The following is a 27,898-nucleotide window of genomic DNA, read 5'->3' on the forward strand; positions in this document are numbered from 1 at the left end:
CGGACCCGTGTCCCCTGCATTGGCAGGCAGATTCTCAACCACTTCGCCACCAGGGAAGCCCAGGAATGTTTCTTAATAAAATGTGATGAGCCATCACTATTGAAATCATCAACTGTTCTCTGAAACGCCTATGAATCCACCCAGACAGGAATCTTTCCTTCCTCCTTAACCACCCCAGAGAACAGCTGAGTCCTCACGTTCCCAAGTGTCTCTCTTCTCAGAATCAGTGTTCAGAATAAGCAACTTCCTTTTTCATTCATCCTGAAAAGAGCGGAGCAATGATGAGCTCACGCTGCCCCCTCCTGGCCCACCCACTCCCTAACAAGGAGCATACATTCACTCTTTCCTGACCCTCTTTGGCTCTTTTTACTCCTGTGAAAAAAAAAGAAAAAAAACAACAGAATGCCCCCACAAAAGTCAAATGTCTTTATTTTATATAAAAAAAATTTGTACAGTTTTAGTTCCTATGTTTAAGAAAAAAAAAAAATCCCTAAAATTGTCATAATGTTTAGATCCACTGCAAACTGTAAAAACAAGCTTTTTATATATTAAAAAAAAGAATTTACATTTTACAATTTTCTACATGCATGCACAAGGTCTCAGCTCTGCAACCCAAAAAAAGGGAAAAAAAATCTAGATCCAACAGTGGAAAATTCTACATTTACAATCTCACTTGGAAGGAACTCAAAAATTCCTCTTCCTTTCACACACAGAAGAACAAATCACAACAATCACACACCAGGACCATCAGCAGAATGCTGCCCCATGGGGAGGGCAGAGGAAAAAGAAGACAGACTGACAGACACCACAGAGGGGCAAGGGAGCTCATCCGGGCCCAACAGAGAAGAAGAGAAGCACAAACTCTGGGAAACAAACGTTTCAGATGAGAAAGGATCCCAATGTCTCATGACAGGTATTGTGTCAGGGTTTGCAACAGGACTGAGGTGGGGACGGGGAAGTGAAAAGGTAAGGGCTGAAATGGAGGGGGTTGGGAAGAAAAAAGGAGAAGCTAAAGGGAAATAAACAAGAATAGAAACAGAGAGCATGAAGAGTAGTTTAAGAGAAAGGGACGAATGGGGACGGCGGCAGAGTGGCGAGGTAGGTGAAGGACTGAGGCACAGCTTCCTGGTGTGGAGGGAAGGAGAACCAGCCTTCCAAGGTGGTGAAAAGGAAGGCCTGGGAGGTGTGGTGGGGATGAGCTAGGATGCCATGTAGTCATAGAAAAGAGCACTGGAGAGACCCAGCCACAGCATCCCTGATGGTGGCATATGGGGTGCGGGCGGTAATGGGTGGGCAACACCCCCACGGGGGAAGAATGGGCAAATCCAGCATGCGATGGGACAGGCAAAGTGGGGGACACTGCTCAGAGGGACTGAGTCAGCTGCACACCCCACAGCAGTTCACAGCATGAAGACAACTTCCCATATAGGAGAAGCAAAAGACAAACACAGCCATACACTTGACAATTCATCCTGACATTTCAAAAAATAATAATAACAATAATCAAAGAAGACAAAGATACCACAGTTCTGATGCAAAGGACCAAAACACTACCATTCTCAGTCACAGCTCTTAGTGCTTAGAGAGAGAGTCGGGGTGGGGGGGGAAAAATGTCTTTTTGTTTTAGGAAAAGGGAATGAAAAAATCACAGTGATTAAAAACATGACAGGTTCTTAAAATAAACATTCCCCCGCCCCTAACCTAGGGCAGTGACTCTGATCCCAAAGACTTTCCCTCTCCCCACCCCAACTCCTCCTCAAACCACACCACATCCCACTCCTGCCCACAAAGGCAGTGACCCCAATCACCATCCAGGCCCCGTTTTCCAGGATAGTGAGGTATTTAGAAATGTGACCCAGAAGGGACTCCTCTGAAACCAGGTCTTTGAAGAGAAGGAAAAAATACCTTCCCAGGACCCCCAGGACAGGATGTATCTCACTCAGGCTTCTCCCCAAACCCACAGCCCCGGCCCAAGGCTGACCTCCAGGCCCTGCCTAGGTCAGCCCCATAACCCACCCAAGTGCAGACAAGGTAAGCACTGGCCGAAGAACCCTTCTCTAGTAAGTGGTGTGTGGAAAGATGTGCTTTTTCAGAAAGGACAGCAGGAGAAACAATCCCCAGGCTCCATCATGCCCAGGGCTGCCACTACACAGAGAAGACTCCCTGGTAAGAGATCAACTGTGATCTTATCCCAGGGTGCACTCTGCAAGGCAAGAACAATGAGTTTTCCAGGGGAAAGACGGGCTTATAAAGGGGCCTTGTGAGTTATTCTGAGGACTGGCCCAGGGGACTGCTCCAGCCCAGCCACCAGAATGCTCCCCAACATGGGTGCTGGCTGGAGGTATGTACTTCTTAGTTCTATTCCCCTTGGCTAAAACTACATAATTTATGGGTGTCTGATTTAAAGGCTCAGATTTACAGTGAAAGTAAGTATTAGAAGGCCAGCAAATTTTGCTCAAGAATTCAGATTGGGTGCAAAGACTAAGGAAGCTAAATGGGGTGAGGGGCTAAGTACCCATCAAAGGCAGCAATCTTGGTCCCTCACCCCAATACAGAGGGAGACCAGAGCCCAGAAAACCAGGCAGTGAGGGAACAGGGGGGACCCTGGCCAGCCAAGGAAAAGAGACTCCTGAGGCAAAGAAGTGGACTTAAGGCAGGGGATGAGGAGGAGCTGCTGGCTCCCCCCCAAAAAGAGATGAGGCAACAGGTCTCTGGAGCTGAGAGAAGACACGGCAAGACTGGGGGTGGCTGGTGAAGGAAAGAAAAACATTTGGCTGAGACCACCAGGGTGGGTCAGGGTCTGCAAGCCACTAATTCTGTATAGGAGTCTATGTGGCATCCTTCACTGGGAAGGGGGAGACCCGTCCCACCATGGTGGGAACAGAGGTGAAGGAAGTTCAGAGGGTAGGGGTCAGCGATGTTCACGGGGCTCTCTCCCGACCTTCCCCCAGGGAAAGACCCCTTGGAAGAAAGGTACTGTCCCCCAGGGCCCAGGAAAAGTGGTCACAGAAGTTTTCCATCTCAGTTTGCCTGTGGTCACACGTGACCACACAAATCAGAAATGGAAGGTAGAGATTTCAGGGTAAAGGATGGGATCTTCCCTTGCTCTGAATATGTGTGGATGGGGGAGAGAGGCTCAAACAGCTGGAAGCAAACAACCCTGGCAGGGAGGCCCCGGACTCTGGGGCTGTGTGGGAGGATGCAGGAGGATCCTTGCCCAAGAACTCCGGCTTGGGGTGAGCGGGCAGGGGGAGCAGATCCACCTGCCGCCAGGAGGCAGCAGGTAGCGCTGCCCAGGAGTTTGGCACCATGGCTCTCTGGAGTCAGATCTGCGCCCCCCAGAGAAACCCTTTTGGGGGCCGCTGGATAGAACTGCTTATAGGAACCTGGGTTCGAGAGTGGGGCTCAGGTGGGCCCTGTGCCCTTTCAGAAGAGACTGTCACCCGGGGAAAGGAGAGGGAGAGAGGCACTGATTCCTGCAGGGCCTGGAGTGATACAAAAGTGAGGAGGGTGGGAGAAGGAGAGGGAATTTCCCAGGTACTGTTGACAGCAGGATGGTCTCTCCAGGTTCACATGGGGTAAATAAGGAAGAGGGGAGGAGACAGGTGGGGGGGTGGTTAATTCAAGTAAAAAAAAAAACTAGAGCAAGAGGAAGAAGGTGGCAGGAATGTGGCAGGGCCTGAGGGCCACGCCCCCACCACCCTCAGGAGCCCCCCGCGTCTCCCACTCCCCCTGCTGTTGCACAGTCACACCGAGGTCTCAGACTGCAGCCTCATGACAAACTTGTGCGACTTGGGGTCCACAAATTCCTCGGAGAGTTTGAAGAATGGGACCTTCTTGGTGCTGACCACCAGGCTGAAGTCCTGGCGTTTCAAGAGGAAAACGATGCCATCCTTGAGACCGTTGGTCACCGGCTCCTCGCTCACCAGTGTCCACTGTTTGGCCAGCCAGCGTTCCTTGTGGTACTGGATGGTGGGTCCAGCCGCCAGGTACCGCTCCAGGAAGGCCTGAGGAAGGGAGAAGGGACTTCACAGGAAGTTCTCCCTCCCACCCACCCACCCTCCTTTACCCCTCGGGGGGTATAGCTTCCAAAGACCACCAAGATGTCCCCAAGCTCACTCTCTGCAAACGATCTCAGAATGTTAGAGCAGGAAAGGGCCTGAGATCATCTGCCTCAGACCCTAGTTTATCAATGAGGGATCGGGAGCCCACGGAGGTGATATGGCTCAGTAGGGTCGGGTCTGGGACTCAGCTCTCCTGACCCCTCATCCCCGGCACCTGCTATGACCCGGGCAAGCCCTCCCTCGTCCTTCCTTCTTCTCCCTTCTGCTCGTATGGGTAGCGTCCAGCAGGGCTGCACCAGCAGAAAGCTAGAGGTGTCACAGTTAAAGTGCAACATCTTTAGTCACCTGTTCCCCAAAGATGGCTCAGGGGATGCAGTTCTAGGAAGTTGGCTGTAGAGCTGAAGGGTGGGAATGGCTCAAAAAGAGCACAGTGCAAAGAACATCTTCTGAAGGTGAGGGGGGTAAAGGTGGGAGTTTGGATCTGAAAATTCCGGAACCCCTACAGAGATGAGAAATAGGTCTCAACCATTCCCAAAATGGTCCTGAAACTCCCTCTTCTCCTCACCACCTAAGAACTTCACCCCATGCAGAGATGGAGTGGATGGAGTATGGATGAGAGAAGAGACTATACAGAGGTAGAGAGGAGAGAGAGAAGGATGGAGGGTACGGAAGGAGGTGAGAGAATAAGGGAGAAGGAAGTGGAAAGGAAGGGGCCAGAACTGGGGAAAGAGGAAGGATGCCGGGGGCAGAGTGGGCCTACCTTGGGTGTCATGTCGTGAGTGATGCAGAACTCAAGGTGCTGCAGGATGCTCTCCATGGTGTGGTAAGGCTGCTGCTTGGTGGTGCGAAGGTACTTCTGCATGGCACGGGCCATGGATGCGAAGATGGCCTGGGCTGCCTCCCGTGGGTCCATCACCTCCCTGGGGTTCTTCTGTTCCTCTTCCTGCAGCCGCTTAATGTGAGTGAAGGCCTCCTCCACGGCCACTACAAGCCTGGGGGACATGAAGAGTATGGACCAGACGCCAACCTCTCATCTTCCCCCCAGCTTCAGCCCTCCAGCAGCCTGAGCGAGGCCAGGCCTTTGTGCTCTCCCTGAAGCAATACGCACCCAACTGGAGTCAAGAACCAGGCTTTGGGGGCTGTGTGTGTGCATGTGAACATGCATGTGTGCAGCTGGGTAGAGGGGGAGGGTCTTTCCCCCTCTAGGGATAGGAAACAGCTGTAGAGCTCAGTGAGCTCAGCCCAGGGACACAAGGAGGACAATCTAGTGTCAAACCCAGAGAGACAACTATGGATCAAACCCTAGAAAAAGCCTTCTTAAGACCCCCCAAATCACACTTCAGTGGGTGAAAAATTAATAGCTATAACTACATCAAAATGACAGATGTCTATTCAACCATGACAGCATGGGCAACATTAACTAACACCTGGGGTGGGCAGAGGTAATGCAAAAAATATGCTGCAAATCAAGAAGGAAAAGGTAAGAACAGCATAGAAAATCGGCAAAGGAGTGAACAAATAATTCGTAAGAGACCTAAAAGGCTGAAAAAGAGATGAAGTCGTCACTGGATAGTAATCAGAGAATTAAAATGTTAATAAGGTACTACTTATTCATCAAAATGGAAAAAATTAGGAAGATGACCATCATCCAAATATTGGTCAGGATGGAGGAAGATTTCTCTGAGTACTATGCAGCGATGAGATGCAACAAACCAGATATACAGACAAGGGTGAATCTCAAAAATATACTGTTAAGGGGGAAGCAGGGAAAAGAAGCCAATTTACATTAAAAGCATAGAGACATACAAAACAATACCAGTATCCGGAAACCGAGGAACCTGGGGACTTCAAGCAGCTTAGGATGGGATTCTGGGCTAAGTAAACGTGTGGATCTGTGTAAGTCTACCATGTCTCTGTTTATTCTTTTGCTTCCCCCAAGTGTCTCAGTAAAGTTTCTTTTGAAAAGATCCTTTTGACTCAGGATCTGAACCACGGGAAATAGTTTTCTCCTGGTTACAGCCAAGGTAATGGGGAAGGAAAGGGTCCCCTATGGTGGTGGCAGCACAGGAGATCCAAAGACCCTAGTCAGGGCAAAGGTAGAGGAGGAAGGGAACATCTCCGGTTTCCTTCCCACGAGGGCCTTTTCTGAGACAACTGGAGACTTGCTGCAATGTCACAGAAATGGAGCTGCTGACCTTCAGTCTACTGCAGCCTCGTGTAAGAACAGGGTCAGGGCTACCTTTCTCCCTGGAAGCCTGGAGATCATGTGGGAGGAAGGGCAGAGTTCCACGACCCTCTGCTCCTCCTCCGTGGAAATCCCAACAGACCAAGGTGGGCCCTGGCAAACAGTAAGCACCAAGAAAGAATCTTCAGGCATGACTAGCATTCACATAACAATGTGAACAGGAAAAAAGGAGAAGTGAGGACAGCGTTTAAGAATTTACCAAGATATGGGCACTAGAACCTCATTTTTTTTTCCCCGGGAAATAAATGGATATTATTTTATTTTATTTTATTTTTCTTAACATCTTTATTGGAGTATAATTGTTTTACAAGGGTGTGTTAGTTTCTGCTTTATAACAAACTGAATCAGCTATACATATACATATATCCCCATATCCCCACCCTCTTGCCTCTCCCTCCCTCCCACCCTCCCTATCCCACCCCTCTAGGTGGTCACAAAGCACCAAGCTGATCTCCCTGTGCTATGCGGCTGCTTCCCACTAGCTATCAGTTTTACATTTGGTAGTGTATGTATGTCCATGCCACTCTCTCACTTTGTCCCAGCTTACCCTTCCCCCTCCCCGTGTCCTCAAGTCCATTCCCTAGTAGGTCTGCGTCTTTATTCCCATCCTGCCCCTAGGTTCTTCATGACCTTTTTTTTTTTTTTAGATTCCATATATATGTGTTAGCATATGGTATTTTTTTGCAGGTAAAAATGTACCATCTGCTGAGCAAGCCTACAAGATCTACTGGAAGGAGGGCTAGTCTAGCCTCAATCCCTGCCACTGCCAGGGAGGCTCACATCCTTTAATAGTCCCTGCTCCACTGTGTAGGCAGAATTCAAATGCCCCGTCCACTTCCATCAGATGCCCATCCCCTGGTTATCCAATAATCTCGGTACGTTTTGCAGATGCAATGAAAGTGCTGAGTCAGTTGACTTTAAAATAAGGAGATTATCCTGACAGGTCTGGTCTCATCACATGAGCCCTTTAAGGGCAGAGTTTTCTCTGGCTGGTGGCAGAAGTCAGAGAGAGACCTGGTCTTGCTGGCCTGGAGGAAAAGGTGAACTGCCTATGGGTCCAGGTGACAAGGAACTGATTCTGCCAACAGCCAGTGAGCTTGGAAGGGGACTCGGGCTCAAACGAGAGTCATCTTGATTTCAGCCCGTGAGCCCTGAGTGGAGGGTCCAGCTCACCCGTGCCTGACCCATGGGACTGTGAGACAATCAATGTGGGGTGTTTTGCAGCACCGGGTTCACTGTGATTTATTAAGGCAGCAACACAGAGCGAATGCACACACCCCACCCATATCATCAGCAGTTACAGAAGCCAATGGTCTTCCTCTCCCCAGCCTATCCACACCCCACAGCCCCCAACACCCCCTCCTCCCCCAGGAACCCACCTGGCCCTCCTCTTGCGCACCCTCCGCTCATGCTCGGCCTCCTCGTAGTAGTACTCGTTGTGGCTGTTGTCCCGCCTCCGGGCCGCTGCTGCAATCACAGCCCGGGACTGGCCCGTGGAGTTGTTGGTGCTGTTTTCTGCACAGGAGCAGGAGAGAGAGGGGATGGTCACTTCAGAGCGTGGCCTCCTTTCTCACTCCAGGAAGTCTGGAGCCAGCAACCCGACGCATCCAGAGGAAGCTGTGTCCACCCCCCAGCAACAACTCCCGTTCCCAACCCTCCTGGCCGCGTCTGGGAGAGGCCCACAGGAAAGCAACAAGGAAGGCACCGGAGGGCAGGAGTCCCGCACATGTTCCTCCCCAGTGCAGGAGGTTCTGGAGCTCAGAGAGCGAGGGCTTAGGACCAGGGCTGATGAGCAGACGCAGAGGAGCCAGATTAAGGGGATGCACCATAGCATAAAGGGACAGCAAGTAGAGTCAGCAGCTAAGACCAGCCACCTGGCATTAAGGGAAATGACAGAACAGAAGGGGCTGGGACACGGGCTGGGGAAAGGAGAAAGCAAGGCAAGAAGGAGGAAAGAGAAACAGGAGGCAGGAACTTGGGAATCCTGCTTGGGAAGAGACCAGGAGGCCGAGGAGCAGGGCCGCTCACCCTCTCCGAGGGAATACACCTTGAAGCCAGACACTTTCTTGGCCAGGACGGACTTGGGCAGGTTGAGGAGGGCAGGGTTGTAGACAGGGAAGTCATGGTAATACTTCTCCAGGATCCATACTGCCACACGCTGGATGCTGTGGGGGACACGGCAGGAGGGGGAGGGAGAACGGACAGACAAGGGGCGCAGGGGGAGGGACACATCAGGGCAGGTTGGCAGGGCAGGAGAGGACAGAGGGCAGGGACAAGCTGCTTCCAAGGAGCCTGGCTCAGGGCCTGAGGTCTACTTACCAGGCTCCCAAGCCTTCCCCAGGGAGAGAAAGCCCAGGGGAGAAAGGGCATCGGGCCAGGGTCCCCAGCCAAGGGTCACCTCCTCCCCTCCATCATTCCCCCCCAAGACTCCCTGCAGGACCAGGAGGTGCTATTGATACTCTGGATGGCCAGGGCGGGCATCCTGCCCACAAGTTTGGGGGGGGCTGAAGAACTTTCCTCATTATCTTTTCCTCTCGGAGGGGGGAGTCCCTCCTCTGGCCAGCTCATCTCAGTGACCACTGACTGAGTGTCCTCAAGAGGCTGTGCCTCCAAGAAAGAGCTAGAAACGTGATTCCAAAAAGCCCCTGTTCATGCCCCAAACCTTTTTCCTCTTTGGTCCATCCCTCTCTAAGATCCCCGATCTCTAATTGTCTGTTCATCTATTCACTCCCAACTCCTAACTCCCGCCTTACCTGCTCCAGGACCCTTAGCCTGACAAACGCTGTTGAAAACCTAGGATGTGCAGAGTATGCAACTCCGTCCCACACAGCCCTCCTAACCCATCCCTTCCAGCCCCACCATCACACCCTCCTACCCTACGATCCCCTCAGCCTCCTCCCCAGGCCCGTCTGCCTGCCCCGACGCGCCCATACCTGAGATGGCCCACGTTGTAGAAGCGGCTGGCCCCGTCGGTGGAGCGCACGACCTTGAGCGTGAACTGAGGCTGGAGCTGGCGCAGCTCCAGCAGGACCACAGCCAGGTAGTGCACGAAGAGCAGGGCATCTACCAGCGACACGGCAAACTGCACCACGCCCTGGTAGCTGCGCTCGCGGGCGTCCAGGATGCGCACGCCGTAGAAGAGCCAGTAGGAGACGACGAGCAGGAAGACGAGCACCATGAGCAGGGCACGCAGCACGAAGACACGGGGCAGAGAGGCCTTGGGCCGGCGGAAGAACAGGGCCCAGCTGCCCAGCAGCAGGATGAGCAGCTTGAAGGCCATGGAGATGAAGAGGCCCTCGCAGGCTGTCCCGCACGGCTCCAGCTCCTCCCGCCACAGCAGTGGGGGCAGCAGCAGGAAAGCCAGCGGCGTGAGGAAAGAGAGCAGGGCCAGCGTGGCCCCCGCCGCCACGCCCAGGTGCCGGGAGCAGTCCAGCGGGACGCTGTCCTCCATGTCCTTGGCAATGCGCGTGAGGTCATCGTGGGAGATGCTGTGCTCCGAGGTGCCCGTTACTACTGTGGTCGTCTCCCCCCAGTTGTCGTCCTGCATCAGGAGGGGCCGCAGCAATGTGGGGAGAGGAGGAGGAGGCAGGGACACAGGAGAAAAGGTGAGCGGAGAGAAGACAGAGAGCAAAGCAGGGAGAGGAGAAAAGAGGGCAATCAACAAACATGCAGCCATCAAAGTATTTACTGAGCTCCACTGCATGCCCAAGCCTGGCCTCTGCAGGGATGGGACATCTGAGACCTGGGCCCTGTGGGAGCTTCATGCCATCAGCCAGACAGCAAAAAACTACACATGTACCCTCAGAGCAGAGGGTACAAGACAGATGCCAGGGAGCTGCTCAGCCAGAGACTGGGATCCGAGGTCAGACTCTCCAGGCAAAGCGGGCAGGCTCGAGCAGGCCACCTGCAAGGCCAGGATAAGCAACAGGTACCTATCCTCCAAGTATGGAGAGCCACTCAAGGTTTCTGGTTAAGGGAGTGACCTGACAAAGGCAGCGTGGTGAAGAGAAGAGGACACCGGGAGGAAGGGTTGGGGAAGGTGAGTGACTAACGCAGGGCATGTGAGACACAGTGCAGACTCGGGGCCGCTCTGGGTCTCTGGTCCGCCTGGCTGGCTCTATTGGGCCATCTGAATGCCCACCACACAGGGGCTGCCTGTTCCTGGAGGCAAGTGGGTGGACAGGCTGAGGTCCCCCAGTGCCCTTCTGAGTGTGGTCCACTCAAGCTGTTTCTCTGCAGCGGTTGGATGCCATCCCTCAGAGGAGCCCCAAGACCACCAGTGGTCATCCATGCCTACACCCTTAACTCATGGACAGTCTGGGAATATGGAGTCACATTTTGACACCCAGGGATTTCAGGCTACAGGACAGAGACACAGAATAGGGAGTGTAGGAGACTGCCTGGCAGGGTCAGCGACTAGGGGGTGGAAGAATCTCCTCGCCGAGGAAAGGAGAAGAGTCTGACCAGAAGATGAAAAGTGGAGGCGCTGCCTGCTCTCAGCTCAGGGAACCCTAATATGACCCTCAGCCACACTGCCTAGGCGCTCCAAGCATCAAGGGGCTGGGCACTTGTCAACAACAAGGAGCTGATCAGGTCTCAGGGTCACTTCAAGAATTCAGGAGGCCAGGTCTCTGGGAGAAGATGGGATTGGGAAAGAGAGAGAGAGAACATTTCCCTCAGGTACTGATCTGCTCCCAAGACCCAGGAATCCCCAGTGTCAGTCACAGAGATGTCCTGTGAAGTCTCCAGCTCCCTATGATGCTCCCAAGAAGAAAGAAAAGGAGGAATGAGACACGGACAACCTCACTGTCAACTCAAATCCTGCCTCTGCCTTCTGCCAGCACTGGGTTCTGCCCCCTAACCTCCCTGCCAGGTGCACACAGTGGGCCAGAGTGGCTAGACCAGGAGCAACCTGCTCAGCCCTGTCCCAGAGAACTCTCTTCCAGAACCTCCTCCGTCTCCCCAGGCTCACTTCTTCTCCCTCCCCTTTCTCCCTCGACTCCTCCCACCTACCCTAAGACCAGAGGTGCTATTCTATAGTCCGACACCAGAGAGCGCTGGAGTGCCCATGCCTTTAGGCTCAAGGAAAACTCAGGGCTGCCACACCCCCAGCCCCTCCCACTCCAGATTCCCAACCCCCTAACTGGCTGGCCTAAGCCCAGAGGAGCCAGGCAATTCCCATTACACAGCCCAAGTCACATGGGTCATAAAGACGAAAGAGGCTGCTGCTTCCAAAGGGCTCTCTGAATTCTACTGAAATTCTACTGAATTCTACTGAAACAAGGTCCTAGCTTGGGACACTTAGCAGACGTATGACACAAGATGCCCTCCCTGATCTGGTCTCTGTCGGAAGAGACCAGGTTTCCAGGCCCTTCCCCTTTCTGATGGACCTCTAACTTCTCCAAGGATCAGTCTGGAAAACACCTGGCCTAGACCTCATCCCCCTGACGCTCACCCGCTCATCCCCTCTCGTGGACTCATTGTCCAGCAGGGGCTCCCCTGGAGCCTGGATCGTCACCGACTTGTCCCCACGGCTCCCGTCTCGGCTCTTAGAGCGGTGTCGGTCCCGACGGTCCCTGCGGCAGGAGGCCAGGGGAACAGGCACAGGAGGTCAAGGGGAGGACCCGGGTTTCTCAGCAGCCACCCCCAGTCCACCACCCCTGTGCATGCTTCCACCCCTCCCCCCCGCCTGCGTCGCGCCCCACGCACACCCACCTGTGCTTGCGGGAGCTGCGGGAGTGGCCCGACTTGTAGGAATAGCCCGAGTACTGGGACTCGGTGTCCATGGCGTCTGAACGCCGCGCCTTGTAGCGCTCCAGGGCCACAGGCTGGGGCCTTTTGGGGGGCCCCACTGCCACCTCCTTTAGCACCGACTTCTTCAGGCCAAGGGGCACCTTTAGAAAATCAACCGTCACCCTGAGGGACTCTATTTTGCTGGACGGGTGGGCTGGTCTCAGAGAAAATCAAGCGGCCCTCCTGAGGAGAGGAAGCAGCCGGTTAGGGGGAGCTGGAGCTTTCTGTGGGGTCAGAGTGGAGAGGAAGGCCATCCCCAAAAGGCAGCTGCAGGAAGCTCAGGGGAGCCTTGCCACTACCTGAGAATGTTCCACCCAGGTTCCTGCTCTGTCCAGTGGGCCCAGTTCCTCCTGCCCTGCCTCCTAGAAAGAGCACCCCCAGACTGTGCCAAGGGCTCAGGGGTGGGGGAAGATGGCCAGCAAAGGCCACCCAGAATGACCCAACACTGGACCCCCTGCAGGGGAGAACCAGGCAATGCTTTCCTATTCTCAGCCAGGAAAACTAAGACTCGGAGAAGGCAGGTTCTGGCCAGGCCAACTGGTTGGACCAGTGGAGACCATAGCAGGAGGCAGCTAGCTCTGCCCAGTGGCTACCCCAAGGCTCTCCTTCTCTCCCCTCATCTCCTCCCACTCATAAGTTCTGAGTGGGCCCACAGGGGACTGCCTATGGCTGCTTCTCTTGGCATCCGCTCCCCAGCATCTACGTCAAACACACCCATAGTTACTGCCAGGTCAAGTTGGCGGCTCCCCCTGAGGCTGTGTGTGTGTGTGTGCTTGTGTGTGCGCACAAAGCAAGGGTAAGGAATGGAAACTACAGATCACATGGTGGGGGGCAGGAGGAAAAGGCGAGTAGAAACCATTCTCTAAAAACCTAACATCCTGAACTAGGCAAGGTCATGAGCTTATCTGGCTATCTGTGGGCTGAGGGGCAGCATCTTTCTTCTATACTTTCACCTTCTAATTCTGCAGGGAGAAGGACCTCTCCTTCTCCCCTCCTCTCTCACTCCCAACCAAATCCTGCTCATTCCTCAGAGCGCAGCCCCTACCCCCTCATGAAAGCCCCCACCTCCCCAGGCACCCAATGTTACATCTTCCCCTCCAACCCCGACCCCACCATCATCATCCCCGTGCACTGAGCAGTCATTTCCTACCTTCACTCACTGAGTCATCAGCTCTTGCTTAGGCTCCTTCTAGGAACCATGTACCCTGCTAGGCCCTGGGTACAGTGGTGAAAAGACACTGAGTTCACAATCTAGCGGGGCAGGTGCACGCTAAACAAGTAAACAGGTGAGTATAAACGACTAACTACATCAGTGATGAAAGGAGAATAACGAGGACAGTATGACAGACAAGTCTGGGGAGCGGGGCTCCTTTAAACTGAGTGGTTCCAGAAAGTCTGAGAAAACAACAGCTAAGCCTGAAAGAGCACAGGAGTTAAGCAGGCAGAGTGGAGGGAAAAGCCTGCAGAGCTCAGAATGCCCCGTGGAAGGCCAGCTGTGGAAGGGAGAGGGCAGTGGAAGGTGAGGCTGAAGAGGTGGCCAGGGGCAGGGTTATTGCAAACTCCATGGGTCAGCGGAAGAGCTCATGGGAAGCCTGCAAAGGGCTTTAGCTATGCAGGTATGGACTGGAAAGAGGAGAAAGCAGAAGTAGGGAGATGAGTAAAGAAGCGACTACTGGGCTTCCCTGGTGGCGCAGTGGATAGGAGTCTGCCTGCCAATGCAGGGGACACAGGTTTGATCCCTGGTCTGGGAAGATCCCACATGCCGCGGAGCAACTAGGCCCGTGCGCCAGAGCTACTGAGCCTGCGCTCTAGAGCCCGCGAGCCACAGCTACTGAGCCTGTGCTCTAGAGCCCGCAAGCCACTGCTACTGAGCCCGTGTGCCACAACTGCTGAGGCCCGCATGCCTGGAGCCCGCGCTCCACAACAAGAGAGGCCACCGCAGTGAGAAGCCTGCACACCGCAATGAAGAGTGGCCCTCGCTCGCCACAATGAGAGAAAGCCCGCGTGCAGCAACGAAGACCCAACGCAGCCAAATATAAATAAATAAAATTAAAATTAAAATTAAAAAAAAAAAAGAAGCGACTACAGTGGTGAGGCTTGGATGGGGCAGAGCAGCAGAGGAGATGGGGAATAGTCACTTTTGCGACATATGTTGGTGGTAGGACCAACAGGACTTAACTGGACTGCGTGAGGGGGAGGGGAACGTCAAGATCTCTAGCCTGAGCAAGAGAGTAGGTGGTAGTGCCATTATTAGGTGGGAAGACTGGGGAGGAAGTTGGTGAGTTCAGTTTCCAGTGTGCTGAGTTCATGGCTGTGAGACAGGCTGTGGAACAGGCAGCTGGGTGTCAGAGGAGCTGGACTCAGAAAAGAGTCTGAGCTAGAGGTATGGATGGTGTGCAAGGTCAAGGGAATGGATGAGATCACCCAGGGAGAGGGTTAAATAGGGGGTCCCGAGAACCCCAATAAGTAACCGTGTCCGAGGAAAGGGATCAGGCAAAGGGGCTGAGAAGGCACGGCCAGAGGAGCCTGGAGGCCAGAAGAGTGGGCTCTCATGCAGCCAAGAATTAGAGTGTTTCAAGGTAGGAATAAAACCAGCCAGGTGCTGCCAGAGGTCAGTTACGTTAATTTGCTTTATGTAGTTGTTAACTTTTCTCCAACTGAACTGAACCATCAGTAACTTGAGAATAAGAACTATGATTGATACATATTTGTATCTACCACCTTCCCACGGGCAGATAGCAAGTAACTAATACCCACCTGACTCTCAGGGAAACTGCAACGACTGTAGGAAGATGAAATCAATGCTAAATCCATTCATTTATCCTCCTAACAGAGTTATGTGGAGGCACTCCACAGCCTAGTGATGTCTGTCAATAGCCCCATGTCAAGGCAAGTGTGTGACAGAAACATACTTAGGAAAACAGACACAATATCTTAACCCACCCTAAACCTTTCTAAAAACCTTTGCTACAAACAAGGCCCTGTTCATCTCCCTGTCTGCAAATTACATGTTGGGGTCCACTACCCCATCTCCCCCAAGAACTCATTCTACTGGTCTAGTCCCTGAAACAGATCAGACACATCACCTGCAGCTCTCTTGCTGTGGTTCAGCTTATTCTTTCTAGTCATCCTCCTAAAAACTGAATTTCACCAGGAGGTTCAAAGAGAACAACTGGGTTACAGAGTGAGAGAGGTGGAGTAATAAAGACGAAAAGGACTGCCATGGACTCCAGTCCAGACAGAGACACCAGAACCCAGACTCTCCATCTCCCCAGCCCGAATTCTCATGTCTGCCAGAGCCAACAGCAAAAGGAGCCTGGGATTTGCACCCGAGTATCTGAATTCCAAGCCTAACTCCCCCACTGATGAGCTGTGTGACCATGCGCAAGTTACTTAACTTCTCTGTGCTTGGCAGCCTGGTAGGCTCATTGGTAAAATAGGGAAAATGATACACACCTCGTGGGGTTGCTGTACGTATCTTGGGGGTAAAAGAAGTACTTTAATAAACTGCTCAGCAAGTAATAAGTTAAGCAATTAATACACTCTGGCTTCAGGATCATTCCTACTCCAATCCCCAGATACTTCCTCTGAGACTTGGGAAAGAGGTGGTATAAATAAATCCTGCTGCTTGTACAACTAAAGTCACACACACACACGCGCACACACACACACACACACACCAGACCAGAACCACCACTTCAAACACACCCAGGAGGGAAGCTGATGCCATTGTGCTTCCCCTACAGATAAATTTCAAACCAGACAAGGGTGCCAGTCCCCTCCCAACCCTTTGTTCTAAGCTGCCCTGGCCTAAAGCTCCCTACCTTCCTCCCAGCTACTTATTGAAGACCCAACATAAACCCAGCTCCCCTGGCCTGCTTCTCCCACCCCTACCAAACAGAGGGGCCAAAAATGAACCCAATTTCTGAGGCCCTTGCCTGCTGTCCCCTCAAATACCCCAGGGAACTAATCCAAGCACTGGAGAGGCTGTGGGGAAGGATGGGAGGTGAGCAAAGAGAAGGGCAGACGTTCCCCTTGTTTAATCGGTCTCAGGAATCAGGGGTTTGGAGGGTCTCCCGGGTGGGCAGCGTTCCCAGGGAAGAGAGTGGGGGAGGGGATCGCTGGATGAGATCAACAAGTGGAAATGTGGGAGGCATGACAGGACCGGGAGGGAAGTCCGGACTTGCTGCAGGGCAGGGAGTGCCCTGCTTTGCGGGGTGGGAGGCTGTAAAAGGGAATGTGTTCCATTGCTTTTCACCTTGCCCCCACCCCACCCCAGACACACAAACACATTCACCCGGTCCCCTGCTCAAACCAACCATGGATTATCTGGGGTTGGCCAGAGAGGAGAGTGGGAGGGAAGAGAGAGGCCGTCACAAAAAGGAGACCCTTCTCCCCTCCAAAGGCCTTTCAGAAATAAAATTAATGGAATGTGTCTCAGTATCATCCCAAGAGGATTGGGAGGAGGGTTGGGGGGGAAATGTGGGGGCTTTTGTCCCTGCTGCCCAGCTTCTCCCACATTGATCACCATGGCAACCAAAGCCCCCTGTTGCCTAGGTGATGGCAGCCAGGTCCTGGAACCCATACCCAGCATCCCAAGCGAGAGAGGTTATGGAGGTGGGGGGGCTAGGGACAGAGGGGGAGAGAATGGGGTTTCTCCTCTGGCGGCCCCAGCTTTTGTATGAGCTCTGGGATCGGGTTTCTTCAGGAAACAATCAGAGGCCTCTGGAAAAAATACACTCAAAACCCGGCAACAGGCAGAGGGAGTAAGGCCCTGGGTGGGGTGGGAGGCATCGGAGGGGTTTGTGTTGGCCAAAAGTCAGACCAAGACTAGACCCTTCCCCACTGCCCCACTCAGAGGAGCAGCCTAGGCAGACAAGGCCTTGGACACAGACGCAGGCAGCCCCACGCGAGGCGTGTGCTGAGGACCGATGACCAGACGGCAGGCGGCCGTGGTCACCACCTCCCCCTGCTGCTCTAGCCCAGGGCCACCCCACCACCCGGTCCCAGCTCCTTTCAGGCCTGGGGTGGGGAAAGGAGGCAGAGACAGGACCCAGATGGGGCTGGGGGAAAGAACTGTGGGAGCAGGTCAACCAGGTAGAGAAGAAGGTGGGGAGGGGACAGAACACACAACATGCACCCAGAAAGGGCGCCTGCAGTTCCTCGTCCCTACCGAGGACAGGGCTGGGAGTTCCAGACCAGAGGCGCAGCGGAAGGCGCTTGTGTGGGATTTCAGAATGCACTTCCAGCTGGAGGGGGGAAGAGGATGAGAAAGAGGACAGGAAGCCAAAAGTTTTCATCCTACAGGAGCAGCGCTCCGATAGGACCATTTTTTAAACAAATGGCCTTCCTTTCCTCCGGCCAGGATGGGGGAAGGGTGGTCCTGCCTGGATGCAAGGAAATGGGCATGATCACCTCTTTAGACCCCTCCTGCAGAGGAGTCTGTGGACCCTTGCCCATTAAAGGTCTCTGATTCCTATAATCTTCAAAAATACTGAATCACTATGCTGTACATCTGAAACTAACACAACAGTGTAAGTCAACTACACTTCAATTTTTTTAAAAGGGTCTCTGATTCCTACACAAGAGCCTAAGTCTTACTGCATGTGCCCTGCACCCTCTTCCCCACTACAAATCATGGGAGGTGTGGACATGTGGGCCCCCAGCCCCATGGCTCCCTAAGCTTCACCTACCACTGCCTCTGTCCAAGGATATCAATGTGAGTTCCACCCAAAGTGCTGGATGCCCACCCTCCTGGGGGGCACCAGAAGTCCCATCTCCCAGCCCAGTATCCAAGGAGCTAGATGTCTACCCAGAGAGACCAAGCCCCTTGCCAAGACATCAGCTAGTGTGAGGCAGAGCAGATTCCAAGTCACGACTAACTGTCCCACTTGGTTTCTCCTCTTTGCCACATCACTCCCTGAGCTTCATGGATGTGCTCAATCCAGGTCGCCCTGTCAGACACTGGTAGAGGCAGGAGGTGTCCAATGTGGGGGGAAAATGCAGCACCTAACAAGCTCCCAGGGAGGAGAGGGAGGTTCCAGAACCTCTGACTGTGCCCACATCGTTCTCCACGTCCCCCCACCACCACAGGAGGAGACAGTGGATTGACCCACCCAACTCTCGGTAGGTCCCAGCACTAAGCTAGAAGAGGCCTTCCAGGTGCAACCCCAAGTTTTACAGCTAAAAAGGTAGGGCCCAAAGAAAGAAGGGTGCTAGCTCATGGTACTACATCCGAGGCAGCCCTTTCTGGCCTCCGTTATTAGAAAGACCTCACTAACACTGTGACTCTGAGGCGTGCTCCTCTTGGAGTGAGGCCAGGTTCCTCCACGACACTCCTCCTGGACTCTGGTTCCTGGAATAGCCAAGACTATAAGATGGCCAGGACAGGAGAGAATTCACTGGCTCCTGCCCTAGCTCTTCTTCCTCAGTGACAAAGGGCCAGAGACTAGACAGGCCTAAGCTTGTTGAGACAGTTGAGACTGAAGAGCCCCTTCCCTTGTAAGGGCTGGTTTCTGCCTCCACCCACCGACCACTCCTGACTGAGGATCTCAGTGTTCCTTCATCATTCCCATCCAGCCTTGCGCCACGGACGAGCCCTCCATCCCAGGAGGCCCATGCTGGGTTCTTCCTACCACGAAAAGTACTAAGGCACAAAGTGGGCCAGGACCAGCCCCAGGCCCTAGACCAAAACTGGGATTTTGCCCCCCACATTCCTGTACCCTGAAAAAGGCCCCAATGTCCTTAAGTGACAGTGCTGTCCAGGAGGCCAGAGAGAACAGCTGGATCTCAGTGGGCTGAGGGGTAGGAAAGAGCCAGACGCAGAAGTCCGAAAGCTGGCACCAAGCCCCGCTCCCGCCCTGTTAACGGGCACTCTCCCAGGACGGCCCCAGACATGAGCTCACCCTCCTTAGAGCCCTGGGGCAGGGGGCAGGATCCCTCTCCTCACTGAGTAGCTGAGTGGCAGGGGAAGAGCCGTGCTTGGGTCATGCAGACAGTCTATGCTTCCAGAGCAGCTGTTCACCACCAGACCCCAGTGCAAGGAGCACTGCAGGGGAGGGCCCATGGATTGGGCTCCCGGCCAGGATACCTGAGCTTGCATTCTAACTGAAAAGGAGCTAGGGAAGCCAGAGCCAAGCCCTTCTCCACCTACTTCCTTAATTTCTCTCGATGTAAAGCAGGGGGGGAGACTGAGGACCCTCCAAATCCACAGACACACTTAAGCACAGACACAGGCACATGTGCACCCGTGCTCGTATTCCCCCTCTGAAACCTGGAATGGCTCCTGCCTGCCCCGCCCAGCTCCACCCACCCTGGCCAGGCAGGTTCTGTAGAGACCTGCTCTGCTTTCTCTCCAGCACGCCCACCCCCACCCCAGCTCTCAGAAAGTCCCTGCCCCCAATGCACTGCACACAAGTACACGCATGTTGCACACACACCATAGCGCTGCATTCCCTGCCTCCCCCAGACCCATTCCCAGGCGGTCTGGAAAGGAACACTGGGAGGAAGGAGTGCATGGTAGAAGGGGCCAGTAATCCCTCTGGCATCTGTCCCAGGTGGAGGCCAGAGGGGAGACAGGATGCTAAGCTGGGGAGAAGGTAACCGGGGCTTCTAGATGCCTGGATGCTCCGTTAAATTTGCACCAATGAGCAGGCCCCATAACTCCCACCCACCAGGCTCTGAGCTTCTTCCTCCCTCAGCTAGGGCAAAGGACTGGCCCCTACGTGCCCACCACGTATGCTGCGGAAGAGCCAAGAAGGAAAATAGGCACCTTGAGTTGTCCTCAGGGACAGGAGAAGGTGGAAACGGGAGGCGGGCAAGCCACATTGTCCCAGAGGCCAACTTCCTGTGCGCTCCACACGCCCACCCTCACGGAAAACAAAAATGCCTCCCCCTCTTCTTAGCCTACCATCCTAGGTGGGCCCCAACTGTCCCTGACCCCAAGAGACCTTCAAAGCCTGCTCACCCAGCCCCCGCCTCGGGGGGAGGGGGGGCGAGTAGAAAGCAGATGAGGAGTCAGCCAACCTTAGGTCTGCACATGGATGGGGAGAGCTGTGACGTGGGGCCCCTGGCAACAAAGGTCGGTTTGTGTGGGGAAAGCAGTAGGGAGGGCCGAAGGGTGCAAGACGCGGTGTGACTAGGGGTGCGGGTGGCAGGCCTGGCTCTCCCTGGGTCTCCCCATTCTGAAAACCTTCTCCTCCTGCTTCACTTCAGGGCCTCTGACCTGGTAAATCAGCCAGTTCTTATCTAGGAAAACCGAGCCAGCTGAAAGGCCCAAGCACCAGCCAACCTCCACTGTCTTGACAAACCCACCACCTGAGGTTTCCACTCTTTCTGAGGAGCCTCAACATCCCCCAACCCTTATATCTGCCACCCCAATCCTGGAGTAAAGCAGGGGACAAAAATAAGTGTTTCTGTTCACACTCGGTTGCCTTCTAAGTTACTGCATTCACACCTCGGGCTCAGCACCTGTCCCTGTGTACCTCCACTCACCCTAACAAGCCAGAGCCCCCTCCCCAGACCCTCACACACACACACACACACACACACACACTCTCTCTTCTAGCCAGACTGGGGGAGCCACGAACTCTCTGGTGAAACTCTCCGGGGTCTGAGGGATATTGTTAGGGGGTTGCTGGAAAACTCTACAGACAACGAGGGCCAGGCCCTTCCAATCAAAACAAGACTCCATGGGTTATGGTGGCCGGAGCCCCCACGTGTGAAGTGACCCAGCAGACAGGAACAGGCCAGCCCCCGGGGATGTTCTGCCCAGGTGGCAGGCCTGCCCCAGGCTGTGACAACAAGGTGCTCCTCCTAGGAGACCCCATTCCTCCAGCAGACTGACACCCTCCCTCAAGGGTAGACTTCTCTACTCCCCAGGCTGACATCTGGACTCGTGTCTGCTTTTCAGGAGATAGGGGAATTATTCAAGTTTGAGATTAAAGGCAATAATGAACAAAACCTGAACTAAATGAAATGAGAGGAGGGAAAGGTGGAAAGAGCACTTTGGAAAACGGAAGAGAAATGACATCAGATAGACCTAGCATAGCCTCTGAGGAGCTATGTAATCTTAGATGAGTTGCTTGCCCTCTCTAAACCTCAGTTTTCTTATCTGTAAAATGGGGATAATTGTGCCAACTTCAGAAGGTCGAGTGTTCAATGAAATAATGTATACAGAATATCACGGAGTCAAACACGTAACAGATGCTCAATAAAATGTTAGTTTCCACCTCTTTCTCCTATAGAGGGTGCACAGCCAATCCCCTTCACTCCCTGTTCCCATAACCTCATTGTGAGAAGTAAGACCCCACCTGGAATAAGATGGAAACAACACTTTGGCTACAGTGCTGGCCCCAGCCCCCAAATGACGGCCCCTCTCTAATTTAGACCACACCCAGGTCTGAGAGAGCAGCCAAAACCCCTCATCCCACGCTCTGCCTCTTTCCTCAGGGGCTCCTGGATCCTCCAGCCTCTCTCTTCCCCTCCCTCCTTCCACATTTACAGTGAGGCAGGGCCTGGGCTCTAATCACCTCCTTCTCTCCTGCAGGCGCTAAGCTCAGCTGTGTGTGGAGTGGCAGGAGAAGGGGGCCCCAAGCCTCCCGCCCCACTCCAGCCCCCAACTTCTTCCCACTCTCCCCTCTCACTGTCCCACCCTGATTACCAGGATATCCTCAGCTCTGCTGATTCTAAGCCCACTTCTCCCAAACCCGTTCCCAGCTGTCATGTCTGTAATTACCAGCCTTGCCAGGGGCATCAGACAAGCACAGCAACACCTAATTTCCAAAGGGCGCCACCACACAAGGCCTCTGCCTCCTACTCTGAACCAAGCAGTGTGGAGAAAGGGATGGAGAGAGTCTTCCTGACCCACCTCATTTCTCTCCACATCACAAGAGAAAAGGTGACAGAAGGTTGCCCAAGTCAGATCAGCAAGAGACAGGATATAAACAGGGAAGGCTGCTGGGGAACGGGTGTGAGTAGGATTTACTCCCAGGCCTTTTCCTTCACCTCTGCTACCAAAATCTCCCCATGAACAGGGTTACCCACCTGGAGAGCGTGAGAGAAATTTCAGGTCAATTCAGAGAGAGGGGAAGTCAATGCCCAGTAAAACAGGAAGATGGGTACCCACAGGGATGAGGGCAGATGCATACTGGAGGGAGCTGCCCAGGAAAGAGGAAGAAAGAGCAAGTTTTAAAAAGTCCCATCTGCGACCCAGACTCTGAGAAAAGGCAATAATATCCCAGCCTCTCCTCTCCCTAATACCTCCATCCCCAGCCAACCACACAGGACTTCATTTTATAGGCAGGGAAACTGAGGCCAAAACCCCAGTTAATGCTTCAAGATCCAGTAACACCAGCAGCATGTGGCTCACCAGCACCCCCGCTTCCTTCTAGCTCATGCTCAGCCTCTACCTGCAGCACCCTCCCCAGGCCCCTCCCTGCCTGCCTAACTCAGCCTTTAAATCCAGCTAAGGTTGATCCACAAAGTGGAATATGATTCAGCCACGAAAAGGAGTGGAGGTGTGATGCTACAACATGGATGAACCTTGAAACAATTATGTTAAGTGAAGGAAGCAAGACAAAAGGTCCCACATTGTATAATTCCATTTATATAAAACATCAGAATAGGTAAATCCATAGGGACAGAATGCAGATTGGTGGCTGCCAGGGGCTGGGAGGTAGGGAATGGGGAGCAACTCCTTAATGGGTACAGGTTTCCTTTTGGGGATAATGAAAGTGTTTTTAGATAGAGGTGGCAGTTGCACAACACTGTGGGTGTACAAAGTGCCACTGTTCACTTTAAAATGGCTAATTTTAGGGAATTCCCTGGCGGTCCACTGGTTAGGGTTCCACACTTTCACTGCCAAGGGTGTGGGTTCGATCCCTGGTCCGGGAACTAAGATCCCACAAGCCGCACAGGGTGGCCAAATAGATAAATAAATAAATAATAAAATGGCCTTTTTTTTTTTTTTTTTTTTTTGGTTTGACCAGGGATCGAACCTGTACCCCTTGCGGAGTCTTAACCACTGGACCACCAGGGAAGTCCCTAAAATGGCTAATTTTATGTGATATGAATTCCATCTCAGTTAAAAAACATCCAACTAAGGGCACATCTCCTCCAGGGACCCTCCCTGACACCCACGCCAGGACCAAGCACTCTTGCTCCACATTCCGGTGGCCTCCTGAACACACCTCCATATACTACTCACTGGGTTACAGTGAATCGGCATGTTTATGCACATTTTCCCTATGAAAGCCGGTCTTATTCACCCCTCCATCCCTTGTGCTTCACACAGCACCTGGCAAATAGTAGGCAGTGCCCAATATGGTCTGCCAGAAGAAGTGCAGAACCAAGGCCTAGCTCTCCTCCCCAACCCAGAACTCACTCCTTTAATAATCATCAATCAGAACCCAAACCATTCCAGCTAACGTTTACTGAGGGTTTCCCAAGTGCCAGGCACCATGTGAAGTACTCTCTATATATTACTTCATTTAATCCTCATAAACCTAAGAGGTAGGGCCTTTTATTAACTCCATTTTACAGGTGAGGCTTCAAAAGTTATCTACTCTATCTGAGGTCTCAGAACTAGGAAATGGCAAAACCAGAATTTAGGAGCAGGCTAAAACCCAGGGAAGGAGGCCACTAGAGGTTCCTGGAGGAAGGCCCAACCTGGGGAGGGAGGATAGTGCCTTTTTTTTTTTTTGGTAAATATTTATTTATTTATTTATTTATTTGGCTGCGCCAGGTCTTAGTTGCGGCAGGCGGGATCTTTGTTGCGGCGTGCAGTGTCTTTTAGTTGTGGCATGTGGGTTCTAGCTCCCTGACCAGGGATCGAACCCGGGCCCCCTGCACTGGGAGCACAGAGTCTTAACCGCTGGACCACCAGGGCAGTCTTGAGGATAGTGTCTTAAGACATCTAAGAGACTGAGGAATAGGTTTTAAGAACCTGTCCAATGTCACAACACTATTAAGTACTAATTCCAGCCAACTCTGCTGGACGTTTCCCTTTGGCCTCACAGTGTGGGGAGCTGCTCAGGGAGGAATACCAAGGAAAACTGGAGACCCTCAAACTCAGGGGATGAGGGGCATCCCAGATCTCTTCACTGTTCCCCACAGAGCTTCTGTAAGTCAAGTTGATCCCCCTCTAACTGAAAGGACCTCTTGGAAACCAAGTAAGCAGATAAAAGTCTGTCCTGCTCTAGGGACAGGGAAGGGGGTCCTTCCTCAGATCTCGAAGGAGCAGAGGGGGCACACCAGAGAGGCCGAACCCAGAAGAATTAGGGGGAGAGAGGGCAGAAGCAAGACAATGGGGGAGGAGGGGGCAACGCGGCCACTAGTTCCAGTATGAAGTACTTTCAGAGGTGGCCTTTCCTAATGTCTGACCACAAGTCCTCTCCTCCTTGGAAGAGCCCCCCAACACACACCAGAATAATACATCATGCATGCAGTGAGGGGACAGGGGCGAACAAAGTACCCTGGAAGGTACCCCAGAGCACACCATCCTAGATGCAAGAGCCTCGCTTGCCCTGGGAACCTTACCCATCAGATAAGTGTCAGGTTTGGGGCAATCATGCATTTTCTTAATCCAGTCTTTTCCTTCTCTGCCCCACTCCTAGTCCCAACATTTTCTGCTCTTATCCTGGGGGCTTAAGAAAGGTGGGGAGCCCTGAGGGCTAAAGAGGGAACATTCCAATTGCACATGCCCATTAGGAACTCCCATTCGGGAATTACCCAGAGACCCTAATGGGCCTGTGCATTCACAGCCTCAGCTCCTAAAACTGGGTGCCTCGATCTAAACTCTGGCAGCAAAAGGAAAATGAATGAGAGTGAGGTGGGCAAACAAGGCATGCATCCCAAAGATGGCCAGCCCCTTCCCTTCATCCCAAAAGAGAAAGAATGAGAGAGAGAGAGAGAGAGGGAAAGAGACAGAGTACGTAGATGCTGCTTCTCTGGGAACAGATACATCCACTTCCCACCGCACCATCATGACGGTGAGTACAGCCCTCGATGGGTGCCTGCCCCTTGCCCAACACAGGGACAACTGCCCTCCTGGCAAGCTCAGACCCTATTCCTCACCCTGAGACCTGGCCCCAGACCACAGCTCCATCCCAATCATGCTTCTCACCAGCAAAAAGAAAAAGTGTGTGATAACCCACACAGACACACCTGCAGAAACTCCTGAAGAAACACCCTCCACTGCCCTCCCCAGAGCTCCCATGCTACCTTCTCAACCCCATGGGAAGGGAACCCAAGATGTTAAGCACCGGGTCTCATCCCTCCAGGCATGCTCCTTCCTCTGGCCTCCATCCCATACTAAAATCCCAGACTCCTCAGGAACTATAGGATCCTAGAGGCAGGGCAGAGTCAGTGGGCTCCGAAACAGCAAACTCCAAGATGGCTTTACAAGAGAACTGTGGCCTGAGGGGGCTGAACTTGGGCTGGGAAGCCAAGAATGTAGCCTCTCCACGCACTAGAACCCTACCTATAAGGTGGAATAAGAGGATGTCCATCTTATTCTTCTCCCTGACTCCTCCAATCCCGCAGATTCCTCTAGGACTACAACCTGAACCCCTGTTCCCTATTCCCCACAACACACACCCTTGTCCAAAACAGGCATGTCATAAAATGGCCCACTCACTCCCACCCATAGGTCTCAGATACTTAAGGCACTACCCTCAAAACCAGGGCAGGGCCATCCAAGAAGCCTCAGAATCCTCCAGGCAGCCCTCCTTTTGGGCTCTCTGCCAGGAAAATCTGCCTGCAGAGGCAAGTGGCAGTACCCCCAATACACACTCAGAAATGCACACACCACCTAAGGCAGGCACACGCTGGTACTTATCTATCAACACAGGTTACACACAAGAGAACACATTCACTCGCATCCCTTTCCAGTACACAGGTGCACACACACCTATCCAGGTATGCCCCATTCTGCTCTTACACACCCACCTTCCTCAGTACCTGTCTATCTCTTTCCCATAAACCCCTACCCAGTTCACACACATAGACACACACCCCTTCCCCAGAGTAAACCCATAAATACATATCCAAACACACCACAGATACACGGTCAGCTCCTGCTTGGGTGCACACACACTCAGGCACAGAAAAACACCTTCATCTCCAAAGCCACCTGCAGAAACACGCAGCACACACACACAAAAACAAAGAATCATGAACACTGATGCTCCACCAAGCCTTTAAAACTCACCGATGCAGAGCCCACAGCCCCTCAAATGGGTAAACATGAGTGGAGAGAGGGATGCCGGCGCCTGTCCTCTGGGCCCCATAGATAACACAGTGCCCGGGTCTCTGGCCTCCATCCCCATTCTCGACCTGCACGAACACCCCCTCTACTCTCCTCGGGCGGGTCTCCCCAGACTCCACATCACACCCTCAACGCATACCTGCCCCCGGCCCTCCCCACACTTCTGAGGTGTGTATGCACCCCTAAACACCCTCGCCTTCCAATACCTCCAGATTTCGATCCTTCCACTGCCTCTCCGCCCACCTCCAACACACACTTCCAGCCTCTGACTTCAACCGGCTCCCCCGGTAACATTAAGGCCCCCGCCGGGCGCCGGGCCCCGGGGCCCAGGAAAGTCCCCGGCTCTCCAGGCCCGGGCTCCGCCCCCTCCCCACGCGCCCCTTCCTCTCCCCAAAGTTGGGGGGCACTCCGCTGTGCAGTGGGGGAACGGACCGGAAGGGGGTTACCCCGCGCCCCCCTTCCCCCATAAGCCACCCCGCTCGCTGGGGGACCGGGCACCCCCTGGCCCCTTGCATGATTGTCCCCTTTTCTGTTTCCTTTTTTTTTGCAAACTTTGCCCGCGCCCCCTCGGCCCGGCACTCACCAGCCGCTGCGAACTGCCGGGTGGGCTCCGCCGGCGCCCCACTCGGCCCAGCGCCTTTGTATCCGCAGCGTTCCGGGTCGCTACGAACTCCGCGCTCCCGGACGGGCAGCGCGGACGATGGGGGGGTGTAGAGGGGGGCTGCTGAGTCTGGTCGCCCCCTCTCCGTCCCAGATCGCAGTCTCTTCCCCCTCAGGGCCCCAGGGGCAGGGGGCCGGGGGGAATGCGGGGCGCTTAGGCTCCCATGGCGGGACCAAAGATCAAGGAATCAGGGATCAGGAATCACATCGGGAACCGGCGGAGGAGGGGGAGGGGGCGGAGGGGGAGGGGACGAGAGCCGAGGGGGTGCAGGGGGCGGGGGAGCGCGCGCTCCCGGGTGCCGCCTCCTGGCTGTTCCTGCAGCCGCCGCCCCTCCCGCCGCCGCGTCCATTGTCTGCGGCCCCGCTCTTCCACGAGTCGCCGCCCCCCCAGCCCTTCGCCTCCAGATTCCCGGCGGCCCTCCTGGATCCCGGGAATTGCCGGTGGGACTGTGACCCCGGCCCCGAAAGGTGGTCTGGGGGATGCCTCGATTCCTGGCCTGGGCCCACCCCGCAGCCACTCCTGCGGCTGTTTTCCTCCACCCGCCTGTCGGAGACCGAGCCCCCCGACCCCGAGGGGTGGCCGTGTTCAATTCTTTAGGGCCCCAGACCCGGCTACACGAAATCCAGTGGAATCTGGGACGTGGAAAGATTGAGTTTTTGCCCCCTCTAGGGCTGCGAGAAGAGAGTCATCCCTGATTTTAATTAGTGGCGAGAAATGCTCCCTTCTTCCCATGCATACGGCGATTTCCCTGACACCGTCGCCACCATATCCCCCGGCTTCCAAAAATAATTTAATTACTTGGTGTTCTAGCTGCGAGCGGCGACCGCCCAGTCAGTCTGGGACGCTGTCTTCATTAACACTTTTTTCCT

General features: G+C 53.9%; 1 protein-coding gene across 1 annotated transcript; it reads right to left on the reverse strand.

The window, feature by feature from the left end:
- Positions 1 to 469: 469 nt before the first annotated feature.
- On the reverse strand, positions 470 to 27,027 carry VANGL2 (VANGL planar cell polarity protein 2). Its single transcript, XM_061185838.1, has 8 exons — positions 26,952 to 27,027; positions 12,025 to 12,285; positions 11,765 to 11,885; positions 9,243 to 9,850; positions 8,338 to 8,474; positions 7,689 to 7,824; positions 4,825 to 5,056; positions 470 to 4,007 (listed from the first exon to the last, which is right to left on the reverse strand). The coding sequence occupies exons 2-8, from the start codon at positions 12,093 to 12,095 to the stop codon at positions 3,747 to 3,749; spliced, it is 1,566 nt and encodes a 521-aa protein (XP_061041821.1). The 5' UTR covers positions 12,096 to 12,285; positions 26,952 to 27,027; the 3' UTR covers positions 470 to 3,746.
- Positions 27,028 to 27,898: the final 871 nt, after the last annotated feature.

This window comes from Eubalaena glacialis, chromosome 3 (assembly GCF_028564815.1).
Source record: "Eubalaena glacialis isolate mEubGla1 chromosome 3, mEubGla1.1.hap2.+ XY, whole genome shotgun sequence".
NCBI classification, from domain to species: domain Eukaryota; kingdom Metazoa; phylum Chordata; class Mammalia; order Artiodactyla; family Balaenidae; genus Eubalaena; species Eubalaena glacialis.

Coding starts and splice junctions, on each gene's coding strand:
- VANGL2 (XM_061185838.1), bottom strand. CDS start 12,095: ATGGACACCGAGTCCCAGTACTCGGGCTATTCCTACAAGTCGGGCCAC. Junction 9,851..11,764: donor CCACGAGAGGGGATGAGCGG/GTGAGCGTCAGG, acceptor CTCCTGATGCAG/GACGACAACTGGGGGGAGAC. Junction 7,825..8,337: donor GGTGTATTCCCTCGGAGAGG/GTGAGCGGCCCT, acceptor GCTCCTGTGCAG/AAAACAGCACCAACAACTCC.